The sequence below is a fragment of the Muscardinus avellanarius genome, assembly GCF_963383645.1.
Source record: "Muscardinus avellanarius genome assembly, chromosome: 22".
Lineage (NCBI taxonomy): Eukaryota > Metazoa > Chordata > Mammalia > Rodentia > Gliridae > Muscardinus > Muscardinus avellanarius.
In genome coordinates this window covers 541784-567458 of record NC_137808.1, presented here as the reverse complement: position 1 = coordinate 567458, position 25675 = coordinate 541784, and the positions used below count along the sequence as shown (strand labels likewise).

At 44.0% G+C, this 25675-nt stretch overlaps 2 protein-coding genes across 2 annotated transcripts in view; both read left to right on the top strand.

Moving 5' to 3' along the window:
- LOC308278394 (CCA tRNA nucleotidyltransferase 1, mitochondrial-like) overlaps positions 1-25675 on the top strand; it is a gene marked incomplete at both ends in the record, with an annotated part of 995237 nt that overhangs the window by 791847 nt on the left and 177715 nt on the right.
- FANCD2 (FA complementation group D2) overlaps positions 1-25675 on the top strand; it is a gene marked incomplete at both ends in the record, with an annotated part of 60708 nt that overhangs the window by 27719 nt on the left and 7314 nt on the right. Inside the window, 18 exons of the mRNA XM_080718135.1 lie at positions 2080-2140; positions 2753-2872; positions 4093-4166; positions 4922-5068; positions 7502-7602; positions 8248-8363; positions 9742-9850; positions 11310-11420; positions 12108-12223; positions 13317-13460; positions 15685-15801; positions 19082-19210; positions 19333-19451; positions 20539-20649; positions 22377-22507; positions 23198-23288; positions 23518-23640; positions 25169-25262. Coding sequence (XP_080574261.1) covers positions 2080-2140; positions 2753-2872; positions 4093-4166; positions 4922-5068; positions 7502-7602; positions 8248-8363; positions 9742-9850; positions 11310-11420; positions 12108-12223; positions 13317-13460; positions 15685-15801; positions 19082-19210; positions 19333-19451; positions 20539-20649; positions 22377-22507; positions 23198-23288; positions 23518-23640; positions 25169-25262 — 2014 coding nt within the window. The remainder of the gene's footprint in view (positions 1-2079; positions 2141-2752; positions 2873-4092; positions 4167-4921; positions 5069-7501; positions 7603-8247; positions 8364-9741; positions 9851-11309; positions 11421-12107; positions 12224-13316; positions 13461-15684; positions 15802-19081; positions 19211-19332; positions 19452-20538; positions 20650-22376; positions 22508-23197; positions 23289-23517; positions 23641-25168; positions 25263-25675) is intronic.

Genomic DNA, 25675 nt, shown 5'->3' with positions numbered 1-25675 from the left:
AACAGTAGACATTGAAACTATGGAAAAAGGCAAGCAGTATAGTATACACCTGTAATTCTTGCTCCTTAAGTGTCTCAGGCAAGAGGAATACAAGTTTGAGGCCATCTGAGCAAGTTAGCAAGACTTTGTCTTACAGAGGGGTGGTGGTGGTGGCTGGGTACGTATCTCAGTGGTAGAGTGTCCCTGGGATCAGTTCCCAGTACCACCTCCATCCCCACCACCACCACTACCATCTTACCACTTCTACTACCAACAAAACCACCTCCATTACCACCACCGCCACCATCATTGCCACCATTCCCAACACCACCACCGCCACCACCATCTTACCACCACTCCCTCTACCAATACCACCTCGCTACCACTAACCACCACTACTACCACCACCACCACTACCGCCACCTCCACCACTACCACCTCACCACCACCTCCACCATCACTACTACTACTGCCACCGCCACCTCACTACCACTGATACTAGCACCACCACCACCACCACCACCATCTTACCACCACTCCCTCTACCAATACCACCTCGCTACCACTAACCACCACTACTACCACCACCACCACTACCGCCACCTCCACCATCACTACTACTACTGCCACCGCCACCTCACTACCACTGATACTAGCACCACCACCACCGCTACTGCTACCACCATCATCACCACCACCTCTAACAACAACAGCAACTCTTAAGGGAAATAAATGTTTTGCTACTTTTTATAATCTCTCTTCTAATCTCGACTGTATACCACATATAATTTTGTCAGGATTCTGATCATAGTCATAGTCTGTTGTTGAAAATAAAGTGTTGCCCAGAGATACTCTTCTAGAAGTTTTTCCACAAAAAATGGCAACTCACTCCTCCTAGAATGCAGTTTTGTGTGTCTGCTCCTGACTCGGCACTGGGCTCTATGGGTCTCTGCGTTGCCGTATTAGTCCCATCTACAGCCTCATGTTTGGTACGGGTGAGGTCTTCCTTGTAGGATTTTCTCTTCTTGCTCTTAGATGTCCAAATTGTAGCATCTAAAGAGACTTTGGATTTGGGGCTTGATAAAATGTTGCTGGGGCAAACTGACAGTATTGCCATTCATTCCAGTCTTCTTGGAATGGCAAGGAACTCCTGAGACCTCTCAGGGCAGGGCTTCTAAGGGAACATCCATTCACATGCATGCAGTCTGAAGAGTCTGTGTGGTGTACGGTTAAGAATTTATTCAGTGACTGGAATCAAATCCTGACTTTATTATTTTTTATCTAAATGACCTTCCTCTACCCTTGTAGTCTCACCTATGCGAAAGAGGATAACAATAGGACTTATCTCATGGAGTTATTGAATGTATGAAATGGTAACAACAGTATTCACATAGTACACAGTAGAGAGTGCCTGCCCTCGTCAGGCATGGCGGCTCACATCGTAGTCCCAGCAATTCAGGGGCTCACTTGAGGCCAGCGGTTTAAGGCCAACCAGGGTCAACAGAGGGAGATTTCATCTGAAGACAAAAAAAGTGCTTTCCCTTTTTATTATTACCAATTTATTGTGTCCTTAAAAATACATATGAGCCAGCTGGGCGTGGTGGCGCACGCTTGTAATCCTCAGGCTTGGGAGGCCGAGATAGGAGGATCGCACAGGTTTGAAGCCCCTTGCTGGCTTAAGAGACCCTGTTTCCAAATAAAAATATAAAATAGGTCAGGGAGTGTAGCCCAGAGGTAGAAGGGTTCCATCCCCAGTACCACCAAAATAAATAAATAAAATAACATAAAAATAAATAAATAAAAATACATATGAGCCAGGCATGGTACTGAACACTCTCAGTCCCAGCTCTTGAGAGGCTAAGGATCACTAGAGCCTAGAAGTTCAAGACCAGCCTGAGTAGCATGGGGAGATACCATCTCAAATAAAATATAGGTGAGATAACCATGCTTTACTGCAAACACATTTTGTATGGATAAAATAAATTCTCTATACAGACATCATGAAATTTTATTTCTAGTTTTGCTTCATGGAAGTGGGGTTCTTAAACTTACTGCCAGTTGTTAAAAAAATATTACAAAAACTAGAATTCCTCTTTCTAGAAGTGGATCTTCTAATCTGACCCCGCGGGAAGCCGGCTTGAGCAGCGAGCAGTTCACACAGGTGAGTCTGTACAGTGTGGTCAGATATGTTTAATAGAAACTGAGGAGGCGGCCGGGCGCGGCGGGCACGCTTGTCATCCCCGCGCTGGGGAGGCGGAGACAGGAGGATCGCGCAGGTTCCAAGCCAGGCTGGCTTAGGAGACCCTGTTTCCAAATAAAAATATAAAATAGGTCTGGGAGTGGAGCCCGGAGGTAGAAGGGTTTCCAGGAACCCCAATACTGCCAAAAAAGAAAAAGAAAATGGAAAACTGAGGAGGCACTTTTAGCCACTCTCAGTTTGCCAGAAAGGGGTTTTCTTTTTTAAAAATATTTTCCCAGCCGGGCGTGGTGGCGCACGCTTGTAATCCCCGCGCTTGGGAGGCGGAGACAGGAGGATCGCGCAGATTTGAAGCCAGCCGCGTGCGCTGGCTTAAGAGACTCTGTTTCCAAATAAAAATATAAAATAGGTCTGGGAGTGTAGCCCGGAGGTAGAAGGACTTCCAGGAACCCCAGTACCACCAAAAAAAAAAAAAAATATATATATATATATATATATATATATATATATATATATATATATATATATTCCCAGCCAGGCTGAGGGATGACGCGTCCTTTCTCTTGACTGCTGCAGGTGACCTCCTTGCTGCAGTTGGTTCATTCCTGCACTGAGCAGTCTCCTCGGGCCTCTGCACTTTATTATGATGAATTTGCCAACCTGATCCAAAAAGAAAAGGTGGCCGCTCAAACCTTGGTGAGACCCAGTGTCTGTTCTTAAATCATTGACGTGTGAGAGCTGCTCTGCAGCACATTCCTCAAGCTCGTTCTTCTGCAGTGGGAAAACAGATTATCTTGTGTCTTTGTTCTCTTCCACCCTGTCTCAGGGATCTCCTCTGAAACCTCCCCCACAGTAATAATAATAATAGGAATGAAAACCGGGCATGGTGGCACTTGCTTGTAATCCCAGTATGTGGGTGGCCAAGACAAGAGGATCGCAGATTCACGGCCAGCCTCAGCAACTTAGTGAGGCTCTCAGCAGCTTAGCGAGACCCTGTTTCCAAATAAAAAATAAAATAAGGTTGGGGGTATAGTTTAGAGGTAGAGTGCCCCAGGGTTGAATATTCCCCCCTCCCATGGATTTAAAAAATAAATTAAGGAAAGTGCTGGGCGTGTAGCTTGGAGGTAGACTGTGTCTAGGCTTAATCTCAGTACCACAAAAAATAAAAATAAAACTATAAGAGCCGAGCGTGGTGGCACATGCTTATTATCCTAGTACTTGGGAGGCTGAGATAGGATCACAGGTTCATGGCCAGCCTCAGCTACTTAGGCCCTCTACAACTTAGACCGTTTAAACATAAAGAATAAAATAGAGGGCTGATGATATATCTTGGAGGTAGAATGCCCCTGGATTTAATCCATAATAACACACACACATGCACAAACACATACACACACACACACACACAAAAACAGTAAAAAAAATAGTAATGAAGAGGAGGAGGATATTGATAATGGTGTTAATTAGATACACATTTGTTTGAAAGCCCTATTCTATGCCACATATGGGACTAAGTGTTTTCTCTGCATTATCTCTGTTCTCTTTCACAATAATGAGATGTGTAGTTTTGTTATTTCCTTTTTAGAAATGGGAAAGTGAGGCTCAGAAAAGTTAATAGTTGTGGGCGTGGTAGTGCATGCTAGTAATCCCAGTACTTAGGCGGCTGAGACAGGAGGATCACAGGTTCGTGGGCAGCCTCATCTCCTTAGGCTGTCCACAACTTAGTGAGACTCTGTTTCAAAATAAAGAATAAAATAGGGCTGGCGTGTAGCTCAGAGGTGGAATGCCCTTGGGCTCAATTCCCTGTACCAGAACAAAAGAAAAGTTATTCTTTTAAGTTTTTCTGCAAAAAGTGATTATGCAGGGCTCTAAAGCAAGCCTACCCTGGACCACACTTTTGTGTTTGTTTCCTGAAGGAATGGATTGGACAGACCATCTTTAGTGATTTCCAAGATACCTTTGTGGTGGACTTATGTGCTCTTCCGGAAGGGTAAGTTCCTTTGCGTGCTGGTTTGGTTGTATTGGTGAAGGAGCTGCGTCAGTAGCTGATAGAGGCGTTACAGCATGCTCACCTCCGCCGAGTCTGGCCTGTCTCACGAGCTCTTTCCTCCAAGGCTCAACACTCCTGCACCCCAGCTCCCAAATTGCCGAGTGGTTCTCTACTTCTTTTCCTTTTTTCAACTTTTTGCCATAGTAGTTTTGTTACAAATTGGTTTGTTTGCCGGGCGTGGTGGCGCACGTTTGTAATCCGAGCGCTCGGGAGGCTGAGACAGGAGGATCGTAGGTTCGAAGCCAGCCTCAGCTACTGAGTGAGGCTCTCAGCAACTTAGACCCCGTTTCCAAATAAAGTATAAAAAATAGGTCTGGGAGTACAGCCCGGAGGTAGAAAAGCCCCTGGGTTTCACCCCCAGTACTACAAAATAAATAAATAAAAAATTAGAAATTGTTTTGTTCTAGCTGGGCGTGGTGGTGCACACTTGTAATCCCAGGACTTGGGAGGCTGAAACAGGAGGATCCCAGTTTTGAGGACAATCTCAGCAAGTTGTGATGCTATCAACCTAGCAAGACTCTGTTTCTAAATAAAAATAAAATAGGTCCGGGGGTTTCGTTCAAAGGTAGAATGCTTATTGATTCAATCCTCAGTACACCAAAAAGAAAAAGAAAGAATTGGTTTGTTCGAGTGGCTTTTCCCACAGCCTTACGTATCCCTGAGCCCGAGCATCAGGTTCCGGGTTCTCTTCACAGTGACTTTCCATTTCCGGTGAGACCTCTCTTTGGACTGGAAGAACAGAACACCTCTGATGGGATTGCCGTCAACCTTCTGCCACTGTTGTACTCTGAAGAATCCGAAAAAGATGGGGGTCAAATGGCTTCACAGGAATCAGACCAAAAGTCAGTACAGTTTTTTCCCCTAAAACCTCTGTCATTGATTTCAATAGTCATAGGGAATTTCACACTTCTTTCAATTCGAGGGGAACTTGAGTCAAAAGGATTTATTCTAAAACAGGTGGAGTTTGGAGGGATGAGAGGGAAGGAGCTAGATTCCTTGTTTATGTTCTAGAACGTGGGGTTAAGATTTGTGTTGCCTCAGTGAGAGCCAGCAGGTGTTCTGGAAGGTCGTCTCAGCCTCCTCTTCCTTCCTTCCTCCTCTTCTTTCTTCCTTTTCCTTCCCTTCCCTTCCCCCCTCCTTCCGTACTAGGAATTAAACCCAGGAGCATGAGCATTCTACCTCTGAGCTACACCCCTGCCGTTATTATTTTTTTTAATTTTGAAATAAGCTAGGCATGGTGGTGCACTCTTGTAATCCCCATACTTGAGAGACTGAGACAGGAGGATCAGAAGTTCATGGCCAGCCTCAGCTACTTAGTGAGGCCCTCTGCAACTTAATGAGATCCAGTATCAAAATAAAGAATAAAAAGTAGGGCTGAGATGCCGGGCGTGGTGGCGCACGCTTGTCATCCCCGCGCTTGGGAGGCTGAGACAGGAGGATCGCACAGGTTCGAAGCCAGCCTCAGCTACTGAGTGAGGCTCTCAGCAACTTAGTGAGACCCTGTTTCCAAATAAAATATAAAATGGGTCTGGGAGTATAGCCTGGAGGTAGAAAGTGTCTGGGTTCCACCCCAAGTACCACCAAAAAAAAAAAAAAAAAAAAGTAGGGCTGAGGTATAGCTCAGAGGTAGAATTCCCCGGGGTTCAATCCCCAGAATAATAATAATAATAATAATAATAATAATAATAATAATAATAATAGAAGCAGTGTCTTGCTAATTTGATGAGGCTGGCCTTGAACCATGGTCTTCCTGTCTCTTCCTCCCAAGTATTCACATTACAAGTGTGCCCCACCACAGTCAGCTCCTGAAGCTGTTTTCTGTCCCTTGCCCCTCGCTTCTCCTCCCGAGAACCTCCTTGGCTATTTCTGCCTCTCTCGTTCCCTCCTGCCTCTGCTCCTTCCGTCCACATACTCCTGCCTTGCTACAGTTGAGGTCATCATTTGCTGAACGTTCATTAGGTGTGCTCTGCCACTTATTCTTAAAAGGAGATGCTTATTTCTGGGCATGTTGGCACAGGTCTGTGAATTCCAGGACTTGGGAAGATTGTAGGTTTGACGAAAGCCTCAGCAATTTAGTGAGGCTTTCATTCAAAATAAAAATAAAATAGGTCTGGGGGTGGCACATACTTGTAATCACAGTACTTGGAGGGCTGAAACAGGAGGATCGCAGGTTCACAGCCAGCCTCAGCTACTTAGTGAAGCTCTGTTTCAAAAATAAAAAATAAAATAGGACTGGGGGTATAGATCAGAGGTAGCATGCCCCTGGTTCAATTCCCAGTAACACACACATATGCGCGCGCACACACACACACACATACACATTCACACACACTCCGGAGGACTAGCTCAGAAGTAGAATGCCCTGGAGCCAGACGTCAAGATGCATGCCCATAATTCCACTTAATTCCCGTACTTGGGAGGCTGAGGCAGAAAGATGGCAGGTTTGAGGACAGCCTTGGCAAGTAGTGAGACTTTCATTAATCTAGTTGTGACACCCTGTTTCAAAACAAAAGTAAAGTAGGGCTGGGGGGTGTAACTTGGAGATAGAATGCCCCTGGGCTCAGTCCCCAGAAATACACACACACACACACACACACACACACACACGAAGTAGAATGCCCGAGGTTTAATTCCTAGTACCTCCTTCCCCCAAAAAGAGAGAAAGGGAGAGATAGAGAGACAGATTTATTTTGAGCAAAAGTCTTTATTTATTTATTTATTTATTTATTTATTTATTTATTTATTTTTGCAGTACTGGGGATGGAACCCAGGGGCATTCTACCTCTGAGCTACACCCTCAGCCCTATTTTTTATTCTTTATTTTGAAACAGGGTTTCACTGAGTTGCAAAGGGCCTCACTAAGTAGCTGAGGCTGTCTGCGAACCACACCCCCTGTTTCAGCTTCTCAAATTCTGGGATTACAAGTGTGTGTCACCACGCCCAGCAAGGGTGAAAGTCTTTAATTATAAAGTTGGGCTTTTTACAGACATGGACCAGCACGACTGAGTATAAAGTGTGGCCTAAAGCCGGGCGTGGTGGCGCACGCTTGTAATTCCAGCATTCGGGAGGCTGAGACCGGAGGATCATGGTTCGCGGACAGCCTCAGCTACTTAGTGAGGCCCTCTGCAACTCAGTGAGACCTGGTTTCAAAATAAAGAATAAAAAATAGGGCAGGGGTTGTAGCTCGGAGGTTGAATGCCCCTGGGTTCCATCCCCAGACCCGCAAAAAAAAAAAAAAAAATAGTGTGGTCTAGACATGGATTTTTCCTCCCTAGATTGGTGTCTGTATTGTGCCTGGCTCCCTGTTTTCGATTACTGAGATTTTGTGTGGAGAAACAATTTAATGGAAACCTGGAAGAAATCGATGGTCTCTTAGGTAAAGGATGAATCCCTCAGATCCTTTTTTCTTTGTGACCTTTTTTTAAATATTGACTAGAACCACATCAGTACCAGTTATATGTGGGAAGAAGTTTGCTAACTTCATAGCAAGTATAGCAGTAATAATGGTATCCCATAGAAAAATTAGTATGGATTTAGCCGGGCATGGTGGGACACACCTGTAATTTCTGTACTTGGGAGGTTGAGACGGAAGGATTGCAGGTTCAAGGGTTTCTTCAGCAAGTAATGAGACTCTCGGCAACCTAGCAAGACCCTGTTTCAAATCAAAAAAGTAAAATATGACTGGGGGTATATTTCTTAGATAGAATGCCCCTGAGTTCAGCTTGCAGTACCACAAACAAAAGGAAACACTGAAACGAATGCCTTTGTGTTAACAGATCAGCTGTGATCGTAATTATACTTTGCTTCCCAATCATTTTGTCTATGATTATTAAAACTTCCCAATTTGTTGATTGGTATGTAATATGAAAGTCTCTTTGAGACGAATGTGGGAGTATTTCTTGAAGCTAGTCGAAGTTTGACCCACAAATAAAGAAAGGGGAAAGTAAGTAGCTCCAGGGCAGCCTCCAGGCTCTTTGACTTAAACCAGGGGGAAGTGCAAACATTTGTTGTTCTCCCTCAGATTGTCCGGTGTTCCTTACTGACCTGGAGCCTGGCGAGGGGCTGGAGTCCATGTCTGCTAAAGAGCGTGCGTTTATGTGTTCACTCACGTTTCTTACTCTCAACTGGTTCCGAGAGGTGAGCAGTCACTGCGACATTCCACCTGCTGTCTCCAGTTCCTCTCAGATCAAAACTCTTGCTTGGCTCCCACGAGGCTTCCCCCAACAGTCCCCCAGCACTGGCGCTTGCGCTCCTCTTGCTGTTCCATTCCACCTCCCCAACGACGTGTGTTCTGAATCACCAAGTCAGAATGCTCAGAATCCAGGCCCGGCGCGGTGGTTCACGTTTGTAATCCCAGCCCTTGGGAGGATCGCGCAGGTTCGAAGCCAGCCTCAGCTACGTAGTGAGGATCTCAGCAACTTAGTGAGATCCTGTTTCCAAATAAAATTTGTAAAAATAGGTCTGGGAGTGTGGCCTGAGGGTAGAAAGCCCCTGGGTTCCACTCCCAGTACCACAAAAAAAGAAAAAAAAAATATTCAGAATTCACCACGCAGCCCATTTTCCCCCCTCCAGGCCCTCTTGTGCTCTTCTGCTGGCGTGACTCCCGCCTTCGCCGCTTGGGAAATACTGCTCATCCTAGCAGAGGCTACACATGTGCTCTTTACAATGGGTCGTGGTACTTTCCCCTCCGTAGAACGTTTATAGAAAAATAAAGAAAGAACATATTTGTGCTGGGCAGTGGCGACCACGTCCTGCCCGCTCAGTGTCTTTCCCTTGCATTTTATTTCAGAGAATATTTGTGCGCTTGCATGAGTCCATTTGATCGCCACACTTTTATTATGATGTGGGTAAAGCAGGCATTTGATCTTGTTTTATACATAGAGAATTTTATTTTATTTTTTATTTAAAAAGTTTTTTGTGTGGTACTGGAAGTGGAACCCAGAGGCTTTCTACCTCCAGGCCGTACTCCCAGACCTATTTTTTTTTATATTTTTATTTGAAAACAGGGTGTCACTAAATTGCTAAGAGCCTCACTAAGTAGCTGAGGCTGGCTTCGAACCTGTGAGATCCTCCTGTCTCTGCCTCCCAAGCGCGGGGATGACAAGTGTGCGCCACCACGCCCGGCTTACATAGAGAATTTTAAGTGCAGAGTTCAAAGTCACTTACAGGTGGTGGTGCTTGGTGGTGCGTGCCTATAATCCCAGCACTTGGGAGGCTGTGACAGGAGGATCATGGGTTTGAAGCCAGCAACTTCTTGAGACCCTGTTTCAAAATAAAAAATGGGATAGGCTGTTGGGTTTAGCTAGCTTAGAGGTAGAATGCTCCTGAGCAGATGCCAACCTCCGTCCTACTTTTCAAGGAGGGTAATTCAGAATGTGACCCTATGCTGTCTGGTAGAAGCTAGCCAGGCAATCCCCAGTACTACCAAAAAAATGTTAGCCTCGGGTGAATAATGCAAATCAGATTAAAATCTGAATATGTCAGAGAATAAGAATGTGTAATTTGTACTTTGCAGGTTGTGAATGCCTTCTGCCAACAGACATCGCCTGAGATGAAGGGGAAGGTGCTCTCTCGATTAAGAGACATTGTAGAGCTGCAGGCGGTCCTGGAAAAGTACTTGGCCGGTAAGGAAGTGCTGGACTGCTGGCCCCACTGAGGTTGGCCGTGCGGAGTTGGCTTTTAAGCCTGGCTCAGTGATGCAAGGCCCCTCACCTCTGGGTCAAAGAAAATGTGTGCTGAACAAAATATTTTCCCCACATTTTGATGATTCTGTTTAAAAATTATTTGTATCTTCTCAAATAGAGTAGGTTCATTTAACAAGCAGGTCCATTTTTTTCTGAAAAAAAAAAGTTAAATAAATAAATAAATAAGTATTATATATATTATATTATATAAATTATATAATATGTATTATATAAATTATATCTATATATTATATATTATATAAATAAATTATATATATGTATAAAAATAAATTAATATAAGCTTGTTTATTTTTAAATTTTTTGGTGGTACTGGAGTTCCTAGAAACCCTTCTACCTCCGGGCTACACTCCCAGACCTATTTTATGTTTTTATTTGGAAACAGGGTCTCTTAAGCCAGCGCGGCTGGCTTCGAACCAGCGGGATCCTCCTGTCTCCGCCTCCCAAGCGCGAGGATTACAAGCGTGCGCCACCACGCCTGGCAAAAAATTTTTTTAATTTTTTTTAAATTTTTTTTTTATGGTGGTGTTGGGGATTTAACCAAGGGGTTTCTACCTTCAAGCTACACTCCCAGCCCAATTTTTTATTCTTTATTTTGAAACAGGGTCTCACTACGTTGTGGAGGGCCTCACTAAGTAGCTGAGGCTGGCCATAAAGTTAGACAGAAGGCCGCGATCCTTCTGTCGCAGCCTCCCAAGTACTGGGAGTACAAACGTGTGCCACCACACTTTGCTTTTAAAAATTTTTTATTGATGCATTATAATTCTTTGTAATAATGGTATTTATTTATTTATTTATTTATTTATTTATTTATTTTTTGTGGTACCGGCAATTGAACCAAGGGGCATTCTACCAACCAACACCCCAGCCTAATTCTGTTACTTATCTGAAAACAAGGTCTTGCTAGGTTGCTGAGAGCCTCACTAAGTTGCCAAGGATGGCTTTGAACCTGCAGTCTTCCCCTCTCAGGCTCTCAAGCACCCAGCTTGCTGTTACATTTTCATGTTTGCTTATAATATTATAATTTGGTTCGCTTCATTCCTTAGCATTCCCCTTTCTTCTCCTACTTTCTCCTCAGGGTACCCTCGTTCCTCTACGTTTTTCTACTTTTAGTCCTTATCTCTTTGGTTATTTCATGTAATTATTTAGAATGGTTTTATTTTAATTGGTCATAATTATTACAATATGATATCCTATAAGTTCTCTAGCCATTTTGCTCTGCCAAAACAATGTCAGATGTCTTGAATATATCTTGCAAACATTCATGCTGTACTTGGTAATTTTGCAAGCTAGTTTTTAGCCAGCTGGGTGACTGCATTCCACGTCTAATGATGGGGTATGGTTGGTACCATTGAGCCCTGCTGCCTGGTCTCTCTTTCAGTCACCCCAGACTACATCCCTCCCCTGGCAAACTTTGACCTGGAAACTCTCGATCTAATACCCCATGGCAGTTCTGCTGCTTCCGCAAAAAGCAGAACAAAAGGAAAGACAGGTGAGTAAATTCATGTCTCTTTACCTTGTGTCTCTGTATTGAATTCCAGTTAAGAGGTTGTATGTACCAAGGCATCTGACATTGAAAGATTATGTACCTTTCCTTGAGTCCTTACCTTAATAGGCTTATAAGTGCACTATAATTTATAAAATCGCCTCTTCTACCTCTAGGTAGACTTTAAAAGCTTATTTTCTGAGAGCAATAATATTTGACAGAACCTTTTTTTTTTTTTTGAGGGGTTACTGGGGATTGAACCCAGGGGCATTCTACCTCTGAGCTACCCACCTCCAGCCCTATATTATGTTTTACTTTAAAACGGGGCAGCCAGATGTGGCGGCGCACGCTTGTCATCCCAGCATTCGGGAGGCTGAGACTGGACGATCATGGTTCGTGGACAGCCTCAGTTACTTAGTGAGGCCCCCTGCAACTTAGTGAGACCCTGTTTCAGAATAAAGACTACAAATCAGGGTAGGGTTTATAGCTCGGAGGTCAAATGCCTCAGACCCACCAAAACAAAACGGGCCAAGTGTCGAAGGGCCTCACCAAGTTCACTAAGTTGCTGAGGCTAGTCTCGAACCTGTGATCCTCTTGCCCTCCCAAATCCTGGGATTACAAGAGTGCGCCATCATGCCCAACTTGACAGACCACAATTACTGATTACTTGGGTTTCTTTTCTTTTTGTAACAGAAAGAGGAAAGAAGCAAAAAGCAGACACCAACAAAGCATCCCCCTCTGACACCCTTTCCAAAGAGGATAATTCAGAATATGACCCCGTGCTGTCTGGAAAAAGCCAGCTAGACAAGGTATTAGGGCTGCGGGTGTGTACCAACAGTATCTGACAGCCCAGTGAGAGCTGCAGAGGGCCCACTTCATTTCCTGCATTTTATTTATTTATTTATTTATTTATTTATTTATTTATTTATTTATGTATTTATGTATTTATGTATTTATTGGTACTGGGGATGAACCCCAGGGGCATTCTACCTCCGAGCTACACTCCCAGCCCTATTTTTTTATTATTTTGAAATATGGTCTCACTGAATGGCAAAGGGCCTCGCTAAGTAGTAGCTGAGGCTGTATTCGAACTGCGATCCTCCTGTCTGAGCCTCCCAAATGCTGGGACTACCAGTGTGTGCCACCAGACTCGGCTTGTTTCCTGCATTTTATGAAGGGAAAATTGGAGGTTAGAGAAGCAAATCACTCCCCAAGCCTTGGAGTGACACTTGTGATAGCAGAGTCAAAGTAAACTCTTAAGGCCTTATCCTTGATAGGTGTTTTTGGTGCTAAGGATTGACCCATGGGCATACTACCTCTGAACTAGGCCACCCAGCCCTATATTTTATACTTCATTTGAAACCGGGCCTCACTGAGTAGCTGAGGCTGGCCGCAAACCTGCGATCCTCCTGTCTCAGCCTCCCATGTACTGGGATTACAAGCATGCGCCACCATACCTAGCTACTAGTTGGCTTTTCTAATTATTTTCTTTTATGTTTTGTTTTGCTTGTTTTGCACCCCAATAGTACTTTGAAATTTTTCCCTTTTTTTTTTTTTCTTTTGTGTTACTGGGGAATCCAGGGGTATTTTACCTCTGAGTCTTATCCTAACCCTATTATTTTAATTTTTTATTTTGAAATAGGATCTCACCAAGTTGTGGAGGGCCTCCCTGAGTTGCCAAATAAATGTTCATAAAATGTGTAAATATGCATAAAATGGAAACACATTTATCTCTTGAGTCTTTATTAAAATCAGATAACACAGGGCTGGGCTGGGGCTCAGTGGTGGTATTGCATGGTATTCCAAGACACTAGATCCCATCCCCAGTACTATAACAAAAAAGAAACGTGGTTCCTCTAGGGGACTTATTTATTCTCTTGGTCCCTGCTGCTCTCTCCCCAGGAAGTCACAGGGAAGGAAGGAAATACATCTGTGTCACTACAAAATTACCATGCGTTTTTCCGAGAGTTGGACATCGAGGTCTTCTCTATTCTGCACTGTGGCCTTGTGACCAAGTTCATCTTAGACACCGAAATGCACACTGAAGTAAGTAAGGACAGAGATCTCCGAACTTAATTTTTCACAAAGCGCCCAGCTCTACTCTTATTCCTTTTTTTTTTCCCCCCTGTACTGAGGATAGAACCCTGGGCCATTCTACCTCCAAGCTACATCCCTAGCCCTATTTTTTTATTCTTTTTTTTTTTTAATTAATTTATTTATTTTTTGGTGGTACTGGGGTTCCTGGAAGCCCTTCTACCTCAGGGCTACACTCCCAGACCTATTTTTACATTTTCATTTTGGAAACAGGGTCTCCTAAGCCAGCGCGCGGCTGGCTTCGAACCTGCGCGATCCTCCTGTCTCCGCCTCCCAAGCGTGGGGATTACAAGCGTGCACCACCACGCCCGGCTTTATTCTTTATTTTGAAACAAGGTCTCACTGAGTTGCAAAGGGCCTCACTAAGTAGCTGAGGCTGTCCCTGAACTGCGATCCTCCTGTCTAAGCCTCCCAAATGCTGGGATTACAAGCGTGTGCCACCACACCCGGCTTCATTTTTATTTTGAGAGTCTCAGCTGGGCATAGTGGCACATAGTAATCCCAGTACTTGGGAGGCTGAGACAGGAGGATCAAGGTTCATGGCCAGCCTCAGCTACTTAGTGAGGCCTTCTGCAACTTAGTAAAACCTTGTTTCAAAATAAAGAATAAAAAATAGGATTGGGAGTGTAGGAGGTAGAATTAGGCCCCTGACTTCCATCCCTAGTTAAAACACACACACACACACACACACACACACACACACACACACACACACACACACAATTATGCCTTTTAAACTATATTGTCTCAGATTCCCTTTTTTTTATTTAGTACTAGGGATTGAGCTCAGGGACATTCTACCTCCAAGCTACACCCCAGACCTTTTTTACTTTTTTATTTTGAAACAGGCTCTCAGTAGGTTTCTGGGTCTTGCTACATTGCTGAGCCTGTTCTTGAACCTGCAATCCTCCTGTCTTAGCCTCGCCATCCACCACCTTTTTTTTTGGTGATACGGGGTATGGAACCCAGGGGTCTTCTACCTTCGGGCTACACTCCCAGACCTATTTTATATTTTATTCGGAAACAGGGTCTCTTAAACCAGCTGAGGCTCTCTTCGAACCTGTGCTATCCTCCTGTCTCTGCCTCCCAAGCGCGGGGATTACAAGCGTGCGCCGCCCTGCCTGGCTCCACCACCATTTTGAAAGGGAATTTTGCTAAGTTGCTGTGGTGGGGCTCTACTTACGCTCTTTTCAGCCTCCCAAGTGTACTGGGGTTATAGGAGTGTACTATTACTGACCAGATTCCTATTTTAATAATTTTAAAATTTGGTTTATTTTGCAAATGCTTGATTTGTGTGTGTGTGAGTTACTCTGGACTATATCCAGAGGCATTCTACCTCTAGCCCAACTTTGTTTGTTTGTTCATTTATTTATTTATTTATCTATTTATTTATTTATTTATCTATTTGTGAGGGTGGAACCCAGGGGCTTTTCTACCTCCGGGCTATACTTCCAGACTTATTTTTATACTTTATTTGGAAACAGGGTCTCACTAAGTTGCTGAGAGCCTCACTGAGTAGCTGAGGCTGGCTTCAAACCTGTGTAATTCTCCTGTCTCAGCCTCCCAAGCGTTGGGATTACAAGCGTGCGCCACCAGGCCCGGCGATATTTTTCTTTTGAAATAGGGTCTTGCTAGGTTAGTGAGAACCTCAGTACTTGCTGAGGCTGCCCTTCAACCTGCTGTCCACTTGCTTCAGCCTCCCAAGTACTGGGATTCTAGGCATGCGCCACCACACCTGCCTGCAAACACTTGACTTTTTGATACGTTCACAGAGTACAACAACCATTCTTTATATGTGATGAAGGGATTTTTTTTCCTTTCTTTTCTTTTCTTTTCTCTTCTTTTCCTTTCTTTTTTTATGGTACTGGGAATGGAACCCATGGGCCTTCTACCTCTAGGCTATACTCCTAGACCTATTTTATATTTTATTTGGAAACAGTCTCCCTATGTTGCTGAGAGCCTCATTAAGTAGCTGAGGCTGGTTTTGAACCTGTGGGATCCTTCTGTCCCAGCCTCCCAAGTACAAAGATTACAAGTGTGCACCACCACGCCTGGCTCTTTTTTTTTTATTAATCAGAGTCGATTTTTCACTAATTGGGAAGGGTGAGCGTGAAATGTACCCAAAATAAAATGACCAGAATATACTTCCAATTATTCCTTTTTCTCTGTATGACAGGCTACAGAAGTTTTGCAGCTTGGCCCCCCTGAGCTGCTTTTCTTGCTGGAAGACCTTGCCCAGAAGGTAGAGAATATGTTGACACCGTCTTTTGCCAAGAGAAACCCCTTCCTCAAGGTTAGTATTGACAGAAGCATGGTACCTGGGCTTAGTGGGTTTGGAAACAATCAGCTCTCAGGGGTGTCATTTTCTCTGACATAAGGGGATCTTATTTGGGTCATTGGGTAATGTGGTAGCCACCCCAAAGCCAGATTGTATTAGCTTTGTGTTCAAAAGGAGCTCTGGAGCTCGATGTGGTGGTGCACACTTGTTATCCTAGTACTTGGGATGCTGAGATAGGATCGTAGGTTCAAAGCCAGCCTTTGCTACTTAGGCCCTCCACAACTGAGTGAGACCCTGTTTCAGGTTAAAGAATAAAAAAATTGGCCTGGGGGTGTATCTCGGAGGTAGAATGTTCCTGGCTTCGATCCCCAGTAACTAACACACACACACACACACACACACACACACACACACACACACAACTCTAGGGTCGGGTATAATGTACTCTTGGTGGTAGAGCACTTGCTTAGCATGTGGTAGGTCCCAGGTTTGATCCCCAGCATGGCTAAAAAGAAAAAAGAAAAGAGATGTAAACATTGAAACACAGAAAACAAAAAAGGTTCCTAAAACAAGATATTCATGAATTAATTAATTTTATGGTACTGAGAGTTGAACCCAGGAGTGTTTTGAGTTATATTCTAGCCCTGTTTTATTCATTTATTTATTTTGGAAACAGAGTCTTACTAAGTTACTGAGGCTGGTCTAAACCTTCAATCCTCCTGTCTCAGCCTCCCAAGTACTTGGATGATAAGTGTGTGCCACCGTGCCCTGCTTATGTTTTGTTTTGTTTTTTGGAGGGGAGGTTGTTGTTTTGTTTTGTGGTGCTAGTGGTTGAATCTTGAGCCTCATGAATGGTAGGCAAATACCACTGAGCTACACCCCGAACCCTCAGGCTGGCTTGCTTGCTTATTTATTTATTTATTTATTTATTTATTTATTTATTTATTTCCGAACCCTCAGGCTTGCTTATTTATTTATTTATTTATTTTGGAGGCTCTGGAGATTAAATCCAGGGCATCCTACCTTGGAGCTTTGTCCCCAGCCCTATTTTATTTTTATTTTTGAAATAGGGTCTCGCTAGGTTGATTAGAGTCTCACTATTTCCTTCCTTTCTTCCTTCCTTCCTTCCTTCCTTCCTTCCTTTTTTCCTTTTCTTTTTTTCTTTAGTTTTTGTGGTTGTTGGGATTGAACTCTGGGATATTCTACCTCCGAGCTAGGTTCACAACCCGATTTTTTAATTTTATTTATTTATTATTTATTTATTTTTTGGTGGTACTGGGGTTCCTGGAAGCCCTTCTACCTCCGGGCTACACTCCCAGACCTATTTTTACATTTTTATTTGGAAACGGTCTCCTAAGCCAGTGCACACGGCTGGCTTTGAACCTGTGCGATCCTCCTGTTTCTGCCTCCCAAGCGTGGGGATTACAAGCGTGTGCCACCACGCCCCACGCCCGGCTTTTATTCTTTATTTTGAAACAGAGTCTCAGTATTTCAGAGGGCCTCACTAAGTAGCTGAGGCTGTCCATGAACCTGGATCCTCCTGTGTCAGCCTCCCAAGTACTGGGATTACAAATGTGTGCCACCATGCCCAGCTGAGTCTCACTGTTTCTGAGGCTGTCCTTGAACCTACAATCCTCCTGTCTCAGCCTCTCAAGTACTAGGATTACAAGCATGTGCCACCACACCCACCAGCTTAGGTTTTTTTTTTTTTTTTTTTTTTTTTGCGGGTCTGGGGATGGAACCCAGGGGCATTCGACCTCTGAGCTACACCCTGTGTCCTATTTTTTATTTATTTATTTATTTATTTTATTTCTTTTTTTTTTTTTTTTTGGTGGTACTGGGGTTCCTGGAAGCCCTTCTACCTCCGGGCTACACTCCCAGACCTATTTTTACATTTTTTTTTATTTGGAAACGGTCTCTTAAGCCAGCACACGCGGCTGGCTTCGAAAATGCGCGATCCTCCTATCTCTGTCTCCCAAGCGCAGGGATTACAAGCGTGTGCCACCACGCCCAGCTGGTTACTTGATTTTTATTTGTACTATTAGTTCTACTTTCCTCTCTACCTAAATAATTTCTACTTTCTTTTTTTAAGCACAGGGAATTGAAACCGGGGATTTCGACCTCAGCTATACCCCTAGATGTCTTTTTATTTTGAAACAGGGTTTCACTAAGTTGCTGAGGCCAGTCGCCAGCCTGCAGCCCTCCTGTCTCGCCTCCCAAGTACTGGGATTACAAATGTGCATCACCATGCCCAATTTAATGATTCCTACTTTTGTGTGCGCTTTATGTTACTAAATTATAATGGGTCTATTCTTTTTTTTTTTGTACTAGGGATGGAACCCAGGGACAGTCTTAACTCACTCTGAGCTACACCCCCAGTCCTTTTTTTTTTTATTTTTGAAACAGGGTCTCACAGAGTTGCAAAGGGCCTTGCTGAGTAGCTGAGGCCGTCCATGAACCACAATCCTCCCGTCAGCCTCCCAAATGCTGGGATTACAAATGTGCGCCACCACGCCTGGTTTGGGTCTATACTTCTTAATCAAACAATATTATTACTCTGTAAAATTCAATCTCTCAGCCAGGCTTGATGGTACCTAATCGTACCTAATCGTAATACTTAGTGCCTGAGTCAAAAAGATTCCAGGTTCAATAACAGCTTCAGCAATTTAAGAATAAAATTGTTTTAGAATTATAAAATAAAGTTGGGTGTGGTGGTGGATACCTGTAGTCCCAGTACTTGGGAGCACTTGGGAGGCTGAGACAAGAGGTTCACAGGTTGCTGGGCGTGGTGGCGCACGCTTGTAATCCCCGCACTTGGGAGGCGGAGACTGGAGGATTGCGCTGGTTCGGAGCCAGCCTTGCTGGCTTAAGAGACCCTGTTTCCAAATAAAAAAAATTAATAAAATAGGTCTGGGAGTGTGGCCCAGAGATAGAAGGGCTTCCAGGAACCCTAGTACCACCAAAAAAAAAAAAAGAGCTTCACAGTTTCAAGCCAACCTTAAGTACTTAGTGAGGCCTCCCCCAACTTAAAGCCTGTTTCAAAATAAGAATGAAATAGCTTGCAGGTAGGATGCCCCTGGATTCAATCCCCAGTACAAGAAAAAGCCAACCTCTCAGTTATTTGAAAATGGAGCATGATTTTTATTTCTTCGTCAAAAAATAGTTATTTGCAAGCAGTTCATTGATCCTTCTGGCTCCTACCTGGGCAAATAAGTTTGACTAAACACTGTAATAAACTCGTAGTTTTAGAGAAACTCTTCAGCAGTTCCTTTCCTTGTAACTGAATTTATTGCAGAATAAAGGAAACCGGAATATTGGATTTTTACATCTCCATCAGCGACGTGCCCACGAAATTGCTCATCATGTCATTCAGCTGCTGAGCCCACTGTGCAACCATCTGGAGAACATTCACAACTACTTCCAGGTCAGAAGACCCTCCTGTCCTTGTAGAGGCTTAGAGGAAGTGAACACAAGATTTCATTTTGGGTGAGAAAAGCCAGAATGCTATTGCTGGATCAACTGCCCTGAGTTCGTTTTCCTTTTCAGTGCTTCGTCGCTGAGAATCACAGCGGGGCTGGCATGTCAGGAGTGAGAGCTCAGGAGTACCACATAATGTCTTCCTGTTATCAGAGGCTCCTGCAGATTTTTTATGGGGTTTTTGCTTGGTAAGTGTATGGGAAATCATTTTGCAGAGCAAAACGAATCTGTCCCTGCTTATTTGACAACTATGCACTGGAATATAAAGAAGGAAAGGGCCCAAACCTTCATGTTGCTTTATTCTTTTTTTATTTGGTCCTGCCCCTTTTAGTCTTATGGAGCCACTATATTTTTCTTTTCTTTTTTCTTCTTGTACTAGGGATTGAATCTAAAAGCATTCTATTCCAAGCTATGCTCCTAGCCCAGAAATAAAGATTTTATTTCTTTATTTGGAAACAGGGTTTCACTAGGTTTCTGACAGTCTTGCCACATTGCTGAGGCGAGCTTTGAATTTGTGATCCTCCTGTCTCAGCCTCCTAAATACTGGGATTACAAGCGTGCACCATCATACCTGGCTAAGAAATTATTTCTTAGCTGAGTGCAGTGGTACACACCTGTGTTAAAAAAAAAAGAAAGCTGCTTTTTTTTTTTTTTTTTTTTTGTGGTGCTAGAGATTGAACCCAGAGGCATTCTTTCTCTAAACTACATGCCCATACTGATATTAATTTTATTTCTTATTTGGAAACAGGTCTCACTAGGTTGCTACAAACCTCACTGAATTGCTGAGGCTGTCCTTGGACCTGGGATCCTCCAGTCTCAGTCTCTTCAGTACTAGGATTATCGGCGTGTGCCATATGCCCAGCTTAAAAAAAAAAGATTTAACTTAGAGAAATTGATTCTTGCTTTACTGAACACTTTGGACTGAATATTGATTTAGCAGTTTAACAAATTGACAGTCTTCTTGGAGAGGACTGACAAATCTAAAATGGTAGAGAATGATGAGAACTTTTTTTTCTCTCTCTCTTGAAAGTAAACCTATGAGGACTGTTAGGTATTTAAGGACAACTATTCTGGGTACACTTCACTTTCTGATCTGATATTTCAGTTTTCAATCTGGGCCGTGACTGAATTTGGCCATTGAGTACTTTGAATTCTTTTTTCAAACTCTGTTGACTAGTTGATGTTAAGTTTAGAGGCCAGAATCCTGAGTAGCTGTCCAAATAATCTTTTGGAAATCAATCTAAACCACTTTACTGTGACCTTCCTTTCCTTTAGGAATGGATTTTGTTTCTCTGGACATCACAATTTACTATACTCAGCCCTCGAGGTCCTTACTAGACGACTAAAGCAGATAGAAGATGAACAGGCCTTGGATGAACTGCTCAGGTGAGTCAGACCGCATATCCTAGAGTGTCTCTCCAAGAAACTCCTAGGAACTGGATTGGTAAGGTTTCTTTGAAAAATTTGGGTGTCTCAGTAGTTGTGAAGAAAATTGATATTTAAAAAACTTTTTGCATATAAGCTTTTTCACCTATGCATTCTGATAAACTGCAGCATTAGAAATCTTTAACCAGAGCTGGACGTGGTGGCAAACGTCTCTAACCTCAGTACTTGGGAGGCTGAGACCGGGAGACGGCAAGGTGGAAGTTAGTGCACAGTAACTCAGCGAGACCCTATTTAAAACTGAAAAAATAAGCCGAGGGTGGGGGCACATACCTGCGATCTCAGTACTTGGGAAGTTGAGACAGGAGGATCACAGATTCAAGGATAGCCTCAGCAAGTATTTAGGCTCTCAGCAACCTAGAAAGACCTTGTTCCAAAATAAAAATAAAATAGGGCTGGAAGTGTAGCTTGGATGTAGAATACCCCAGGTTCAATCCCCAGTACCACACAAAAATATAAAAATAAGTAAAAGGAAAGATAGCTGGCTACGGTGGGTGCACATTTATAATCCCAGTACTTGGGATGCTAAAATGGGAGGATCGCACAGGTTCGAAGCCAGCCTCAGCTACTTAGTGAGGTTCTCAGCAACTTAGTGAGACCCTTTTTCCAAATAAAATAGAAAATAGGTCTGGGAGTGTAGCCTGGAGGTAGAAGGCCCCTGGGTTCCACCCCAGTACCACGAAAGGAAAAGAAAAGAAAAGAAAAAAAAAAAAAAGAGCCAGCTTGGTGGCGCACTCTTGTAATCCCAACATTCAGGAGGCTGAGACTAGAGGATCCCAGTTCGCGGACAGCCTCAGCTACTTAGTGAGGCCCTCTGCAGCTTAGTGAGACCTTCTTTCAAAATAAAGAATTAATAATAGGGCAGGGGGTGTAGCTCGGAGGTCAAATGCCAGTGGGTTCCATCCCCAGACCTGGAGAAAGAAAGAAAGAAAGAAAGAAAGAAAGAAAGAAAGAAAGAAAGAAAGAGAGAAAGGGAGAAAGAAAAAAAGAAAAAAATTGGGGATGTAGCTAAGTCATAGAACACTTGTCTAGAATGTGTGAGGTCCTGGCTTTGATCCTCAGTAACAAAAATAAAAGAAGAGCCATTGCTCTACCTTATAATTTTTTCCCCCATTGTCTGTACTGAATCTGATTTTTTTTTTTTCCTGGTGCCTGGATGGAACCCAGGGACATTCTACCTCCAAGCTATACTCCCATCCCTGTTTTTTATTCTTTATTTTGAAACATGATCTCATCAAGTTGCAGAGGGCCTCACTAAGTAGCTGAGGCTGGCCATGAACCTGCAATCTTCCTGTCAGCCTCCCAAGTACTGGGATTATAAGCGTGCCCCAGTATGCCCGGCTTATTGAACATGATTTTCATTGTATTTCCTAAGGCTCCTAGGAACAAATAATTTGTCCCAGGTTGTACATATTAACTTGGCATTCAGGGTTTTGGCAAACATTATCTGTTGGAGGCCACAGGGCTCTCTTCTGCCCTGGCTTCCTCTATACAAAGATAGTTTTCTGTCATAATGCCTAAAAAATCATGGTAGTAAAGAGTGAACCAAGGAATGTCATCAGGCCATCTAATACTTACTGGGGACTTATTTGACTTATTCAACTCATGTGGACTGCAATGTGTCTTTGGTATTTGTGAGGCCACGGGTTTTGTTTCTTGTCTTCTTCCAGTCAGAGCTTCAGTTACGTGCAGAACTTCCATGCTAGCGTTCCCAATCTCCAGTGTGGCGTGTACCTCATCAGAATTTTGATGGTCTTCCTGGAGAAGTCAACAACTGCAACTCCAAAGAAGGAACAAATTGGTGATGCCCCAGATCCTCTTTTCTTCTTCTTCTCCTTTTTCTTTTTTTTAATGAAAAGAACAAATATCTTTTATAATCTCGGGATGTCCCTGAACCTTGTACACACTTGCATGTAAGTCTCTGTGTAATGTTGCACATGCCTCCTCACTACACCAGGGAGGCCAGGAGGAGCGAAGACTGACTGCTGCTGACGTTGCTGGTGTAATTTTGGTTTGGTTGGCTGGATAAATAATTTTTTTATTTATTTTATTCCCTTTTTTTGTTAGTAGAGATTGCCCTCAGCTCTGGATAATTTTGGTTGGCTTAAGGGTTTTTTTTTTTTTTTTTTTTGGTATTGGGGATTGAACTCAGGTGTTCTACCTCTGACATATACTCCTAGTCCTTTTTTATTTTTTATTTTGAAATAGTGTCTCAGTAAGTTGGCTGAAGCTGGACTTGAATCTTCAATCCTTCTGTCTTGGCCTCCTAAGAACTGGAATGATTTTCCTGTCTCAATTTCCCAAATACTGGGATTACAAGTATACCCTACCATAAGTGGCCTAGAATTTGTGTTTTTCTTTTTTTCTTTTTTCTTTTCAGAGATGAGAATTGAACCCAGGGACTCATGCATCCCCAGCTAAAATACATACATTTTTTAAAAGAGAGATCAGTTTCTTCCATATTAGTTGCCTTTATCCTATTTTCCAACAGCCATCCTGGCCCGACAGTTCCTCTGCCGGGCGTGGCCACAGGGGGAGGAGAAGAGCAGCATCTTTAATGAACAGCTCCATGACTTGCTTTGGTGAGATGCTTGGTTTTCTCCAGGGAGTGAAAATTTCCATGGAACGAAATTGCAAGTTCGTAGACAGCCTGGGCAACTTCCAGTGAGATGGGATGTAGGTTTGTGGGAGAGCTCTCTGCGTTTAGCCCCTTGTAGTACAAAGAAGAAGAAAAACATATGAAGAAAGAAATCTGACCTCAGGAGTTTCGTGGCGTGCTCACACTGCTCCCACTCTCCACTCTCCTCGCAGCATCTACCTGGAGCACACAGACAGCGTGCTGAAGGCTGTGGAGGAGATCGCCGGGGTTGGCGTCCCGGAATTGATCAACTCTCCAAAAGATGCCGCTTCCTCCACGTTCCCCACGCTGACCAGGTGGAGTTCTTTCCTCCAGTTCTTCCCCTAAAGTGGAGTCGCACCAGCTGATGTATAGAGCTCCCCAGTAACCACGTTCCTCTTCCAGTTTTGGTCCGGGTGGTGGGTGCAGTCGTTCGGCGAGCCCTGAGTGTCTTCTATGCGTTTCTTCAAGGGGCCTCAGCCCATAGACTGAGCAGACCTTGCTGAGGAGTGAGTGTTGGTGTTGGTGATTATGGTCTTCAATGGACTTCTGTCTTCACTCATATTCTAAGCTTAAAACTAGGGCTGAGGAATGCGGCCTGGTAATAATACACATTCTTAGCATGCATGAGGCTCGGGTTTCCTCTCCAGCACCAAAACAGACAAATAGGTAAATAAGTAAAATAAACTTAGAAGGGCATGGTGGCACACACCTGTAGTCCCAGTACTTGGGAGGCTGAGACAGAAAGATCAGAGGTTTGAGGATAGCCTCAGCAAGTAGTGAGACTCATTAACCTAGCAAGACCCTGTTTCAAAACAAATAAAATCAGGCTGCGGTGGTAGCTCGAAGGTAGAATGCCTCTGGGTTCAATCCCCAGTACCACAAAAAGGAAATAAAAATAAACTTGACATTATTTTTTTAAGTATTTTGACTGCCTTTTAAGGAGGACAAGGTGAGCTGGGCGTGGTGGCCCATGTCTGTAATCCCAGCATTTGGGAGGCTGAGACAGGAGGATCGTGGTACACAGTGAGCCTCAGCTACTTGATGAGGCCCTTTGAAATTCAGTAAGACCCTGTTTCAAAATAAAGAATCAAAAATAGGGCTGGGGTGTATCTTGGAGGTAGAATGCACTTGGGTTACATCCCCAGTACCGCAAAAGAAAAAAAAAAAAAAAAAAGGACAAGTTGAGAGGCTGAGACAGGAGTATTGCAGGTCCCAGAACAGCCTTAGCAAATTAGTGAGACCCTGTTTCAAAATTAAGAATAAAATAGGGCTGGGGGCGTAGCTTGGAGGTAGAATGCCTATTTTTTATTCTTTATTTTGAAACAGAGTCTCACGGAGTTGCAGAGGGCCTTAATAAATAGCCGAAGCTGTCTGCGAACCCGGATCCTCCTGTCTCAGCCTCCCAAATGCTGGGATTACAAGCATGCGCCACCAATGCCTGGCTCACTTACACTTTATCCCATTTTTCTTTCCAATAATCTGTCGGGTCGCTGTCATTACTTCTATTTAACATCGAGGAACATATTAAAAGGGACTCTCTCAAGGTTATGCAGGCAATAAAATGAGCAGGGAACCAGGACTCAAGTTCACAGCATATCTCCACTATTTCAGTCTTGTATATATATATCTCTACCACCTCTTTTCATCAAGTTAGCCCCACGGTGTCACAGGCCACCTTCTCGGGCTCGTTTCTGTCCTCTCTTTCCCTGTCCTCTTTCAGTGAGCCCTAGTGAAGGACCATTCGGGTAGGCGGAAGGAAGTTGCTTTGACCTACGGGCTTCTTCCCAGGACATCCTTCCTAGTGTGTCGCTGTGTGGGCATGTGTGCTTTTCCTTCTTCCAGGCACACCTTTGTCATTTTCTTTCGTGCGATGATGGCTGAACTCGAGAAGACAGTGAAAGGCCTGCAGGCCGGCACCGCGGCAGACATGCCACAGGTGGGTCAGGTATATCCCCAGCAGGAGATGGCCTGTAGATTACCCGGAGGGTCTTCTATTTCTTGGGTCCCGGATTTCTCCTAAGCTCTTTCCTTTGCATCACCAAGATCCAGCTTTTCAAAGGGCTCCTCGTGCAACCTCTTTCCTTCAGTTGGAAGTCAGAATTGGGCTCTGTCTTCCTGGCTCCTGCTGTTGTGCACGGGTCGCCGGCCGGAGCTAAGCCAGCCTGCGTGAGGCGCTGTGGGCTGGGCAGCCTGCCTAGCAGAGCTGAGCTGGACTGCTGGGGCGAGGGCGAGCACCGGGCCCGGTGGCGGCAGGTCTGCTGAGAGCCTTTGCCTACTGGGAGTTTTTGACTCTCTAAGGCACTCTGACCTTACCGCCACATGCAGGCCTTGGAATCGTCTTGTGGGTGG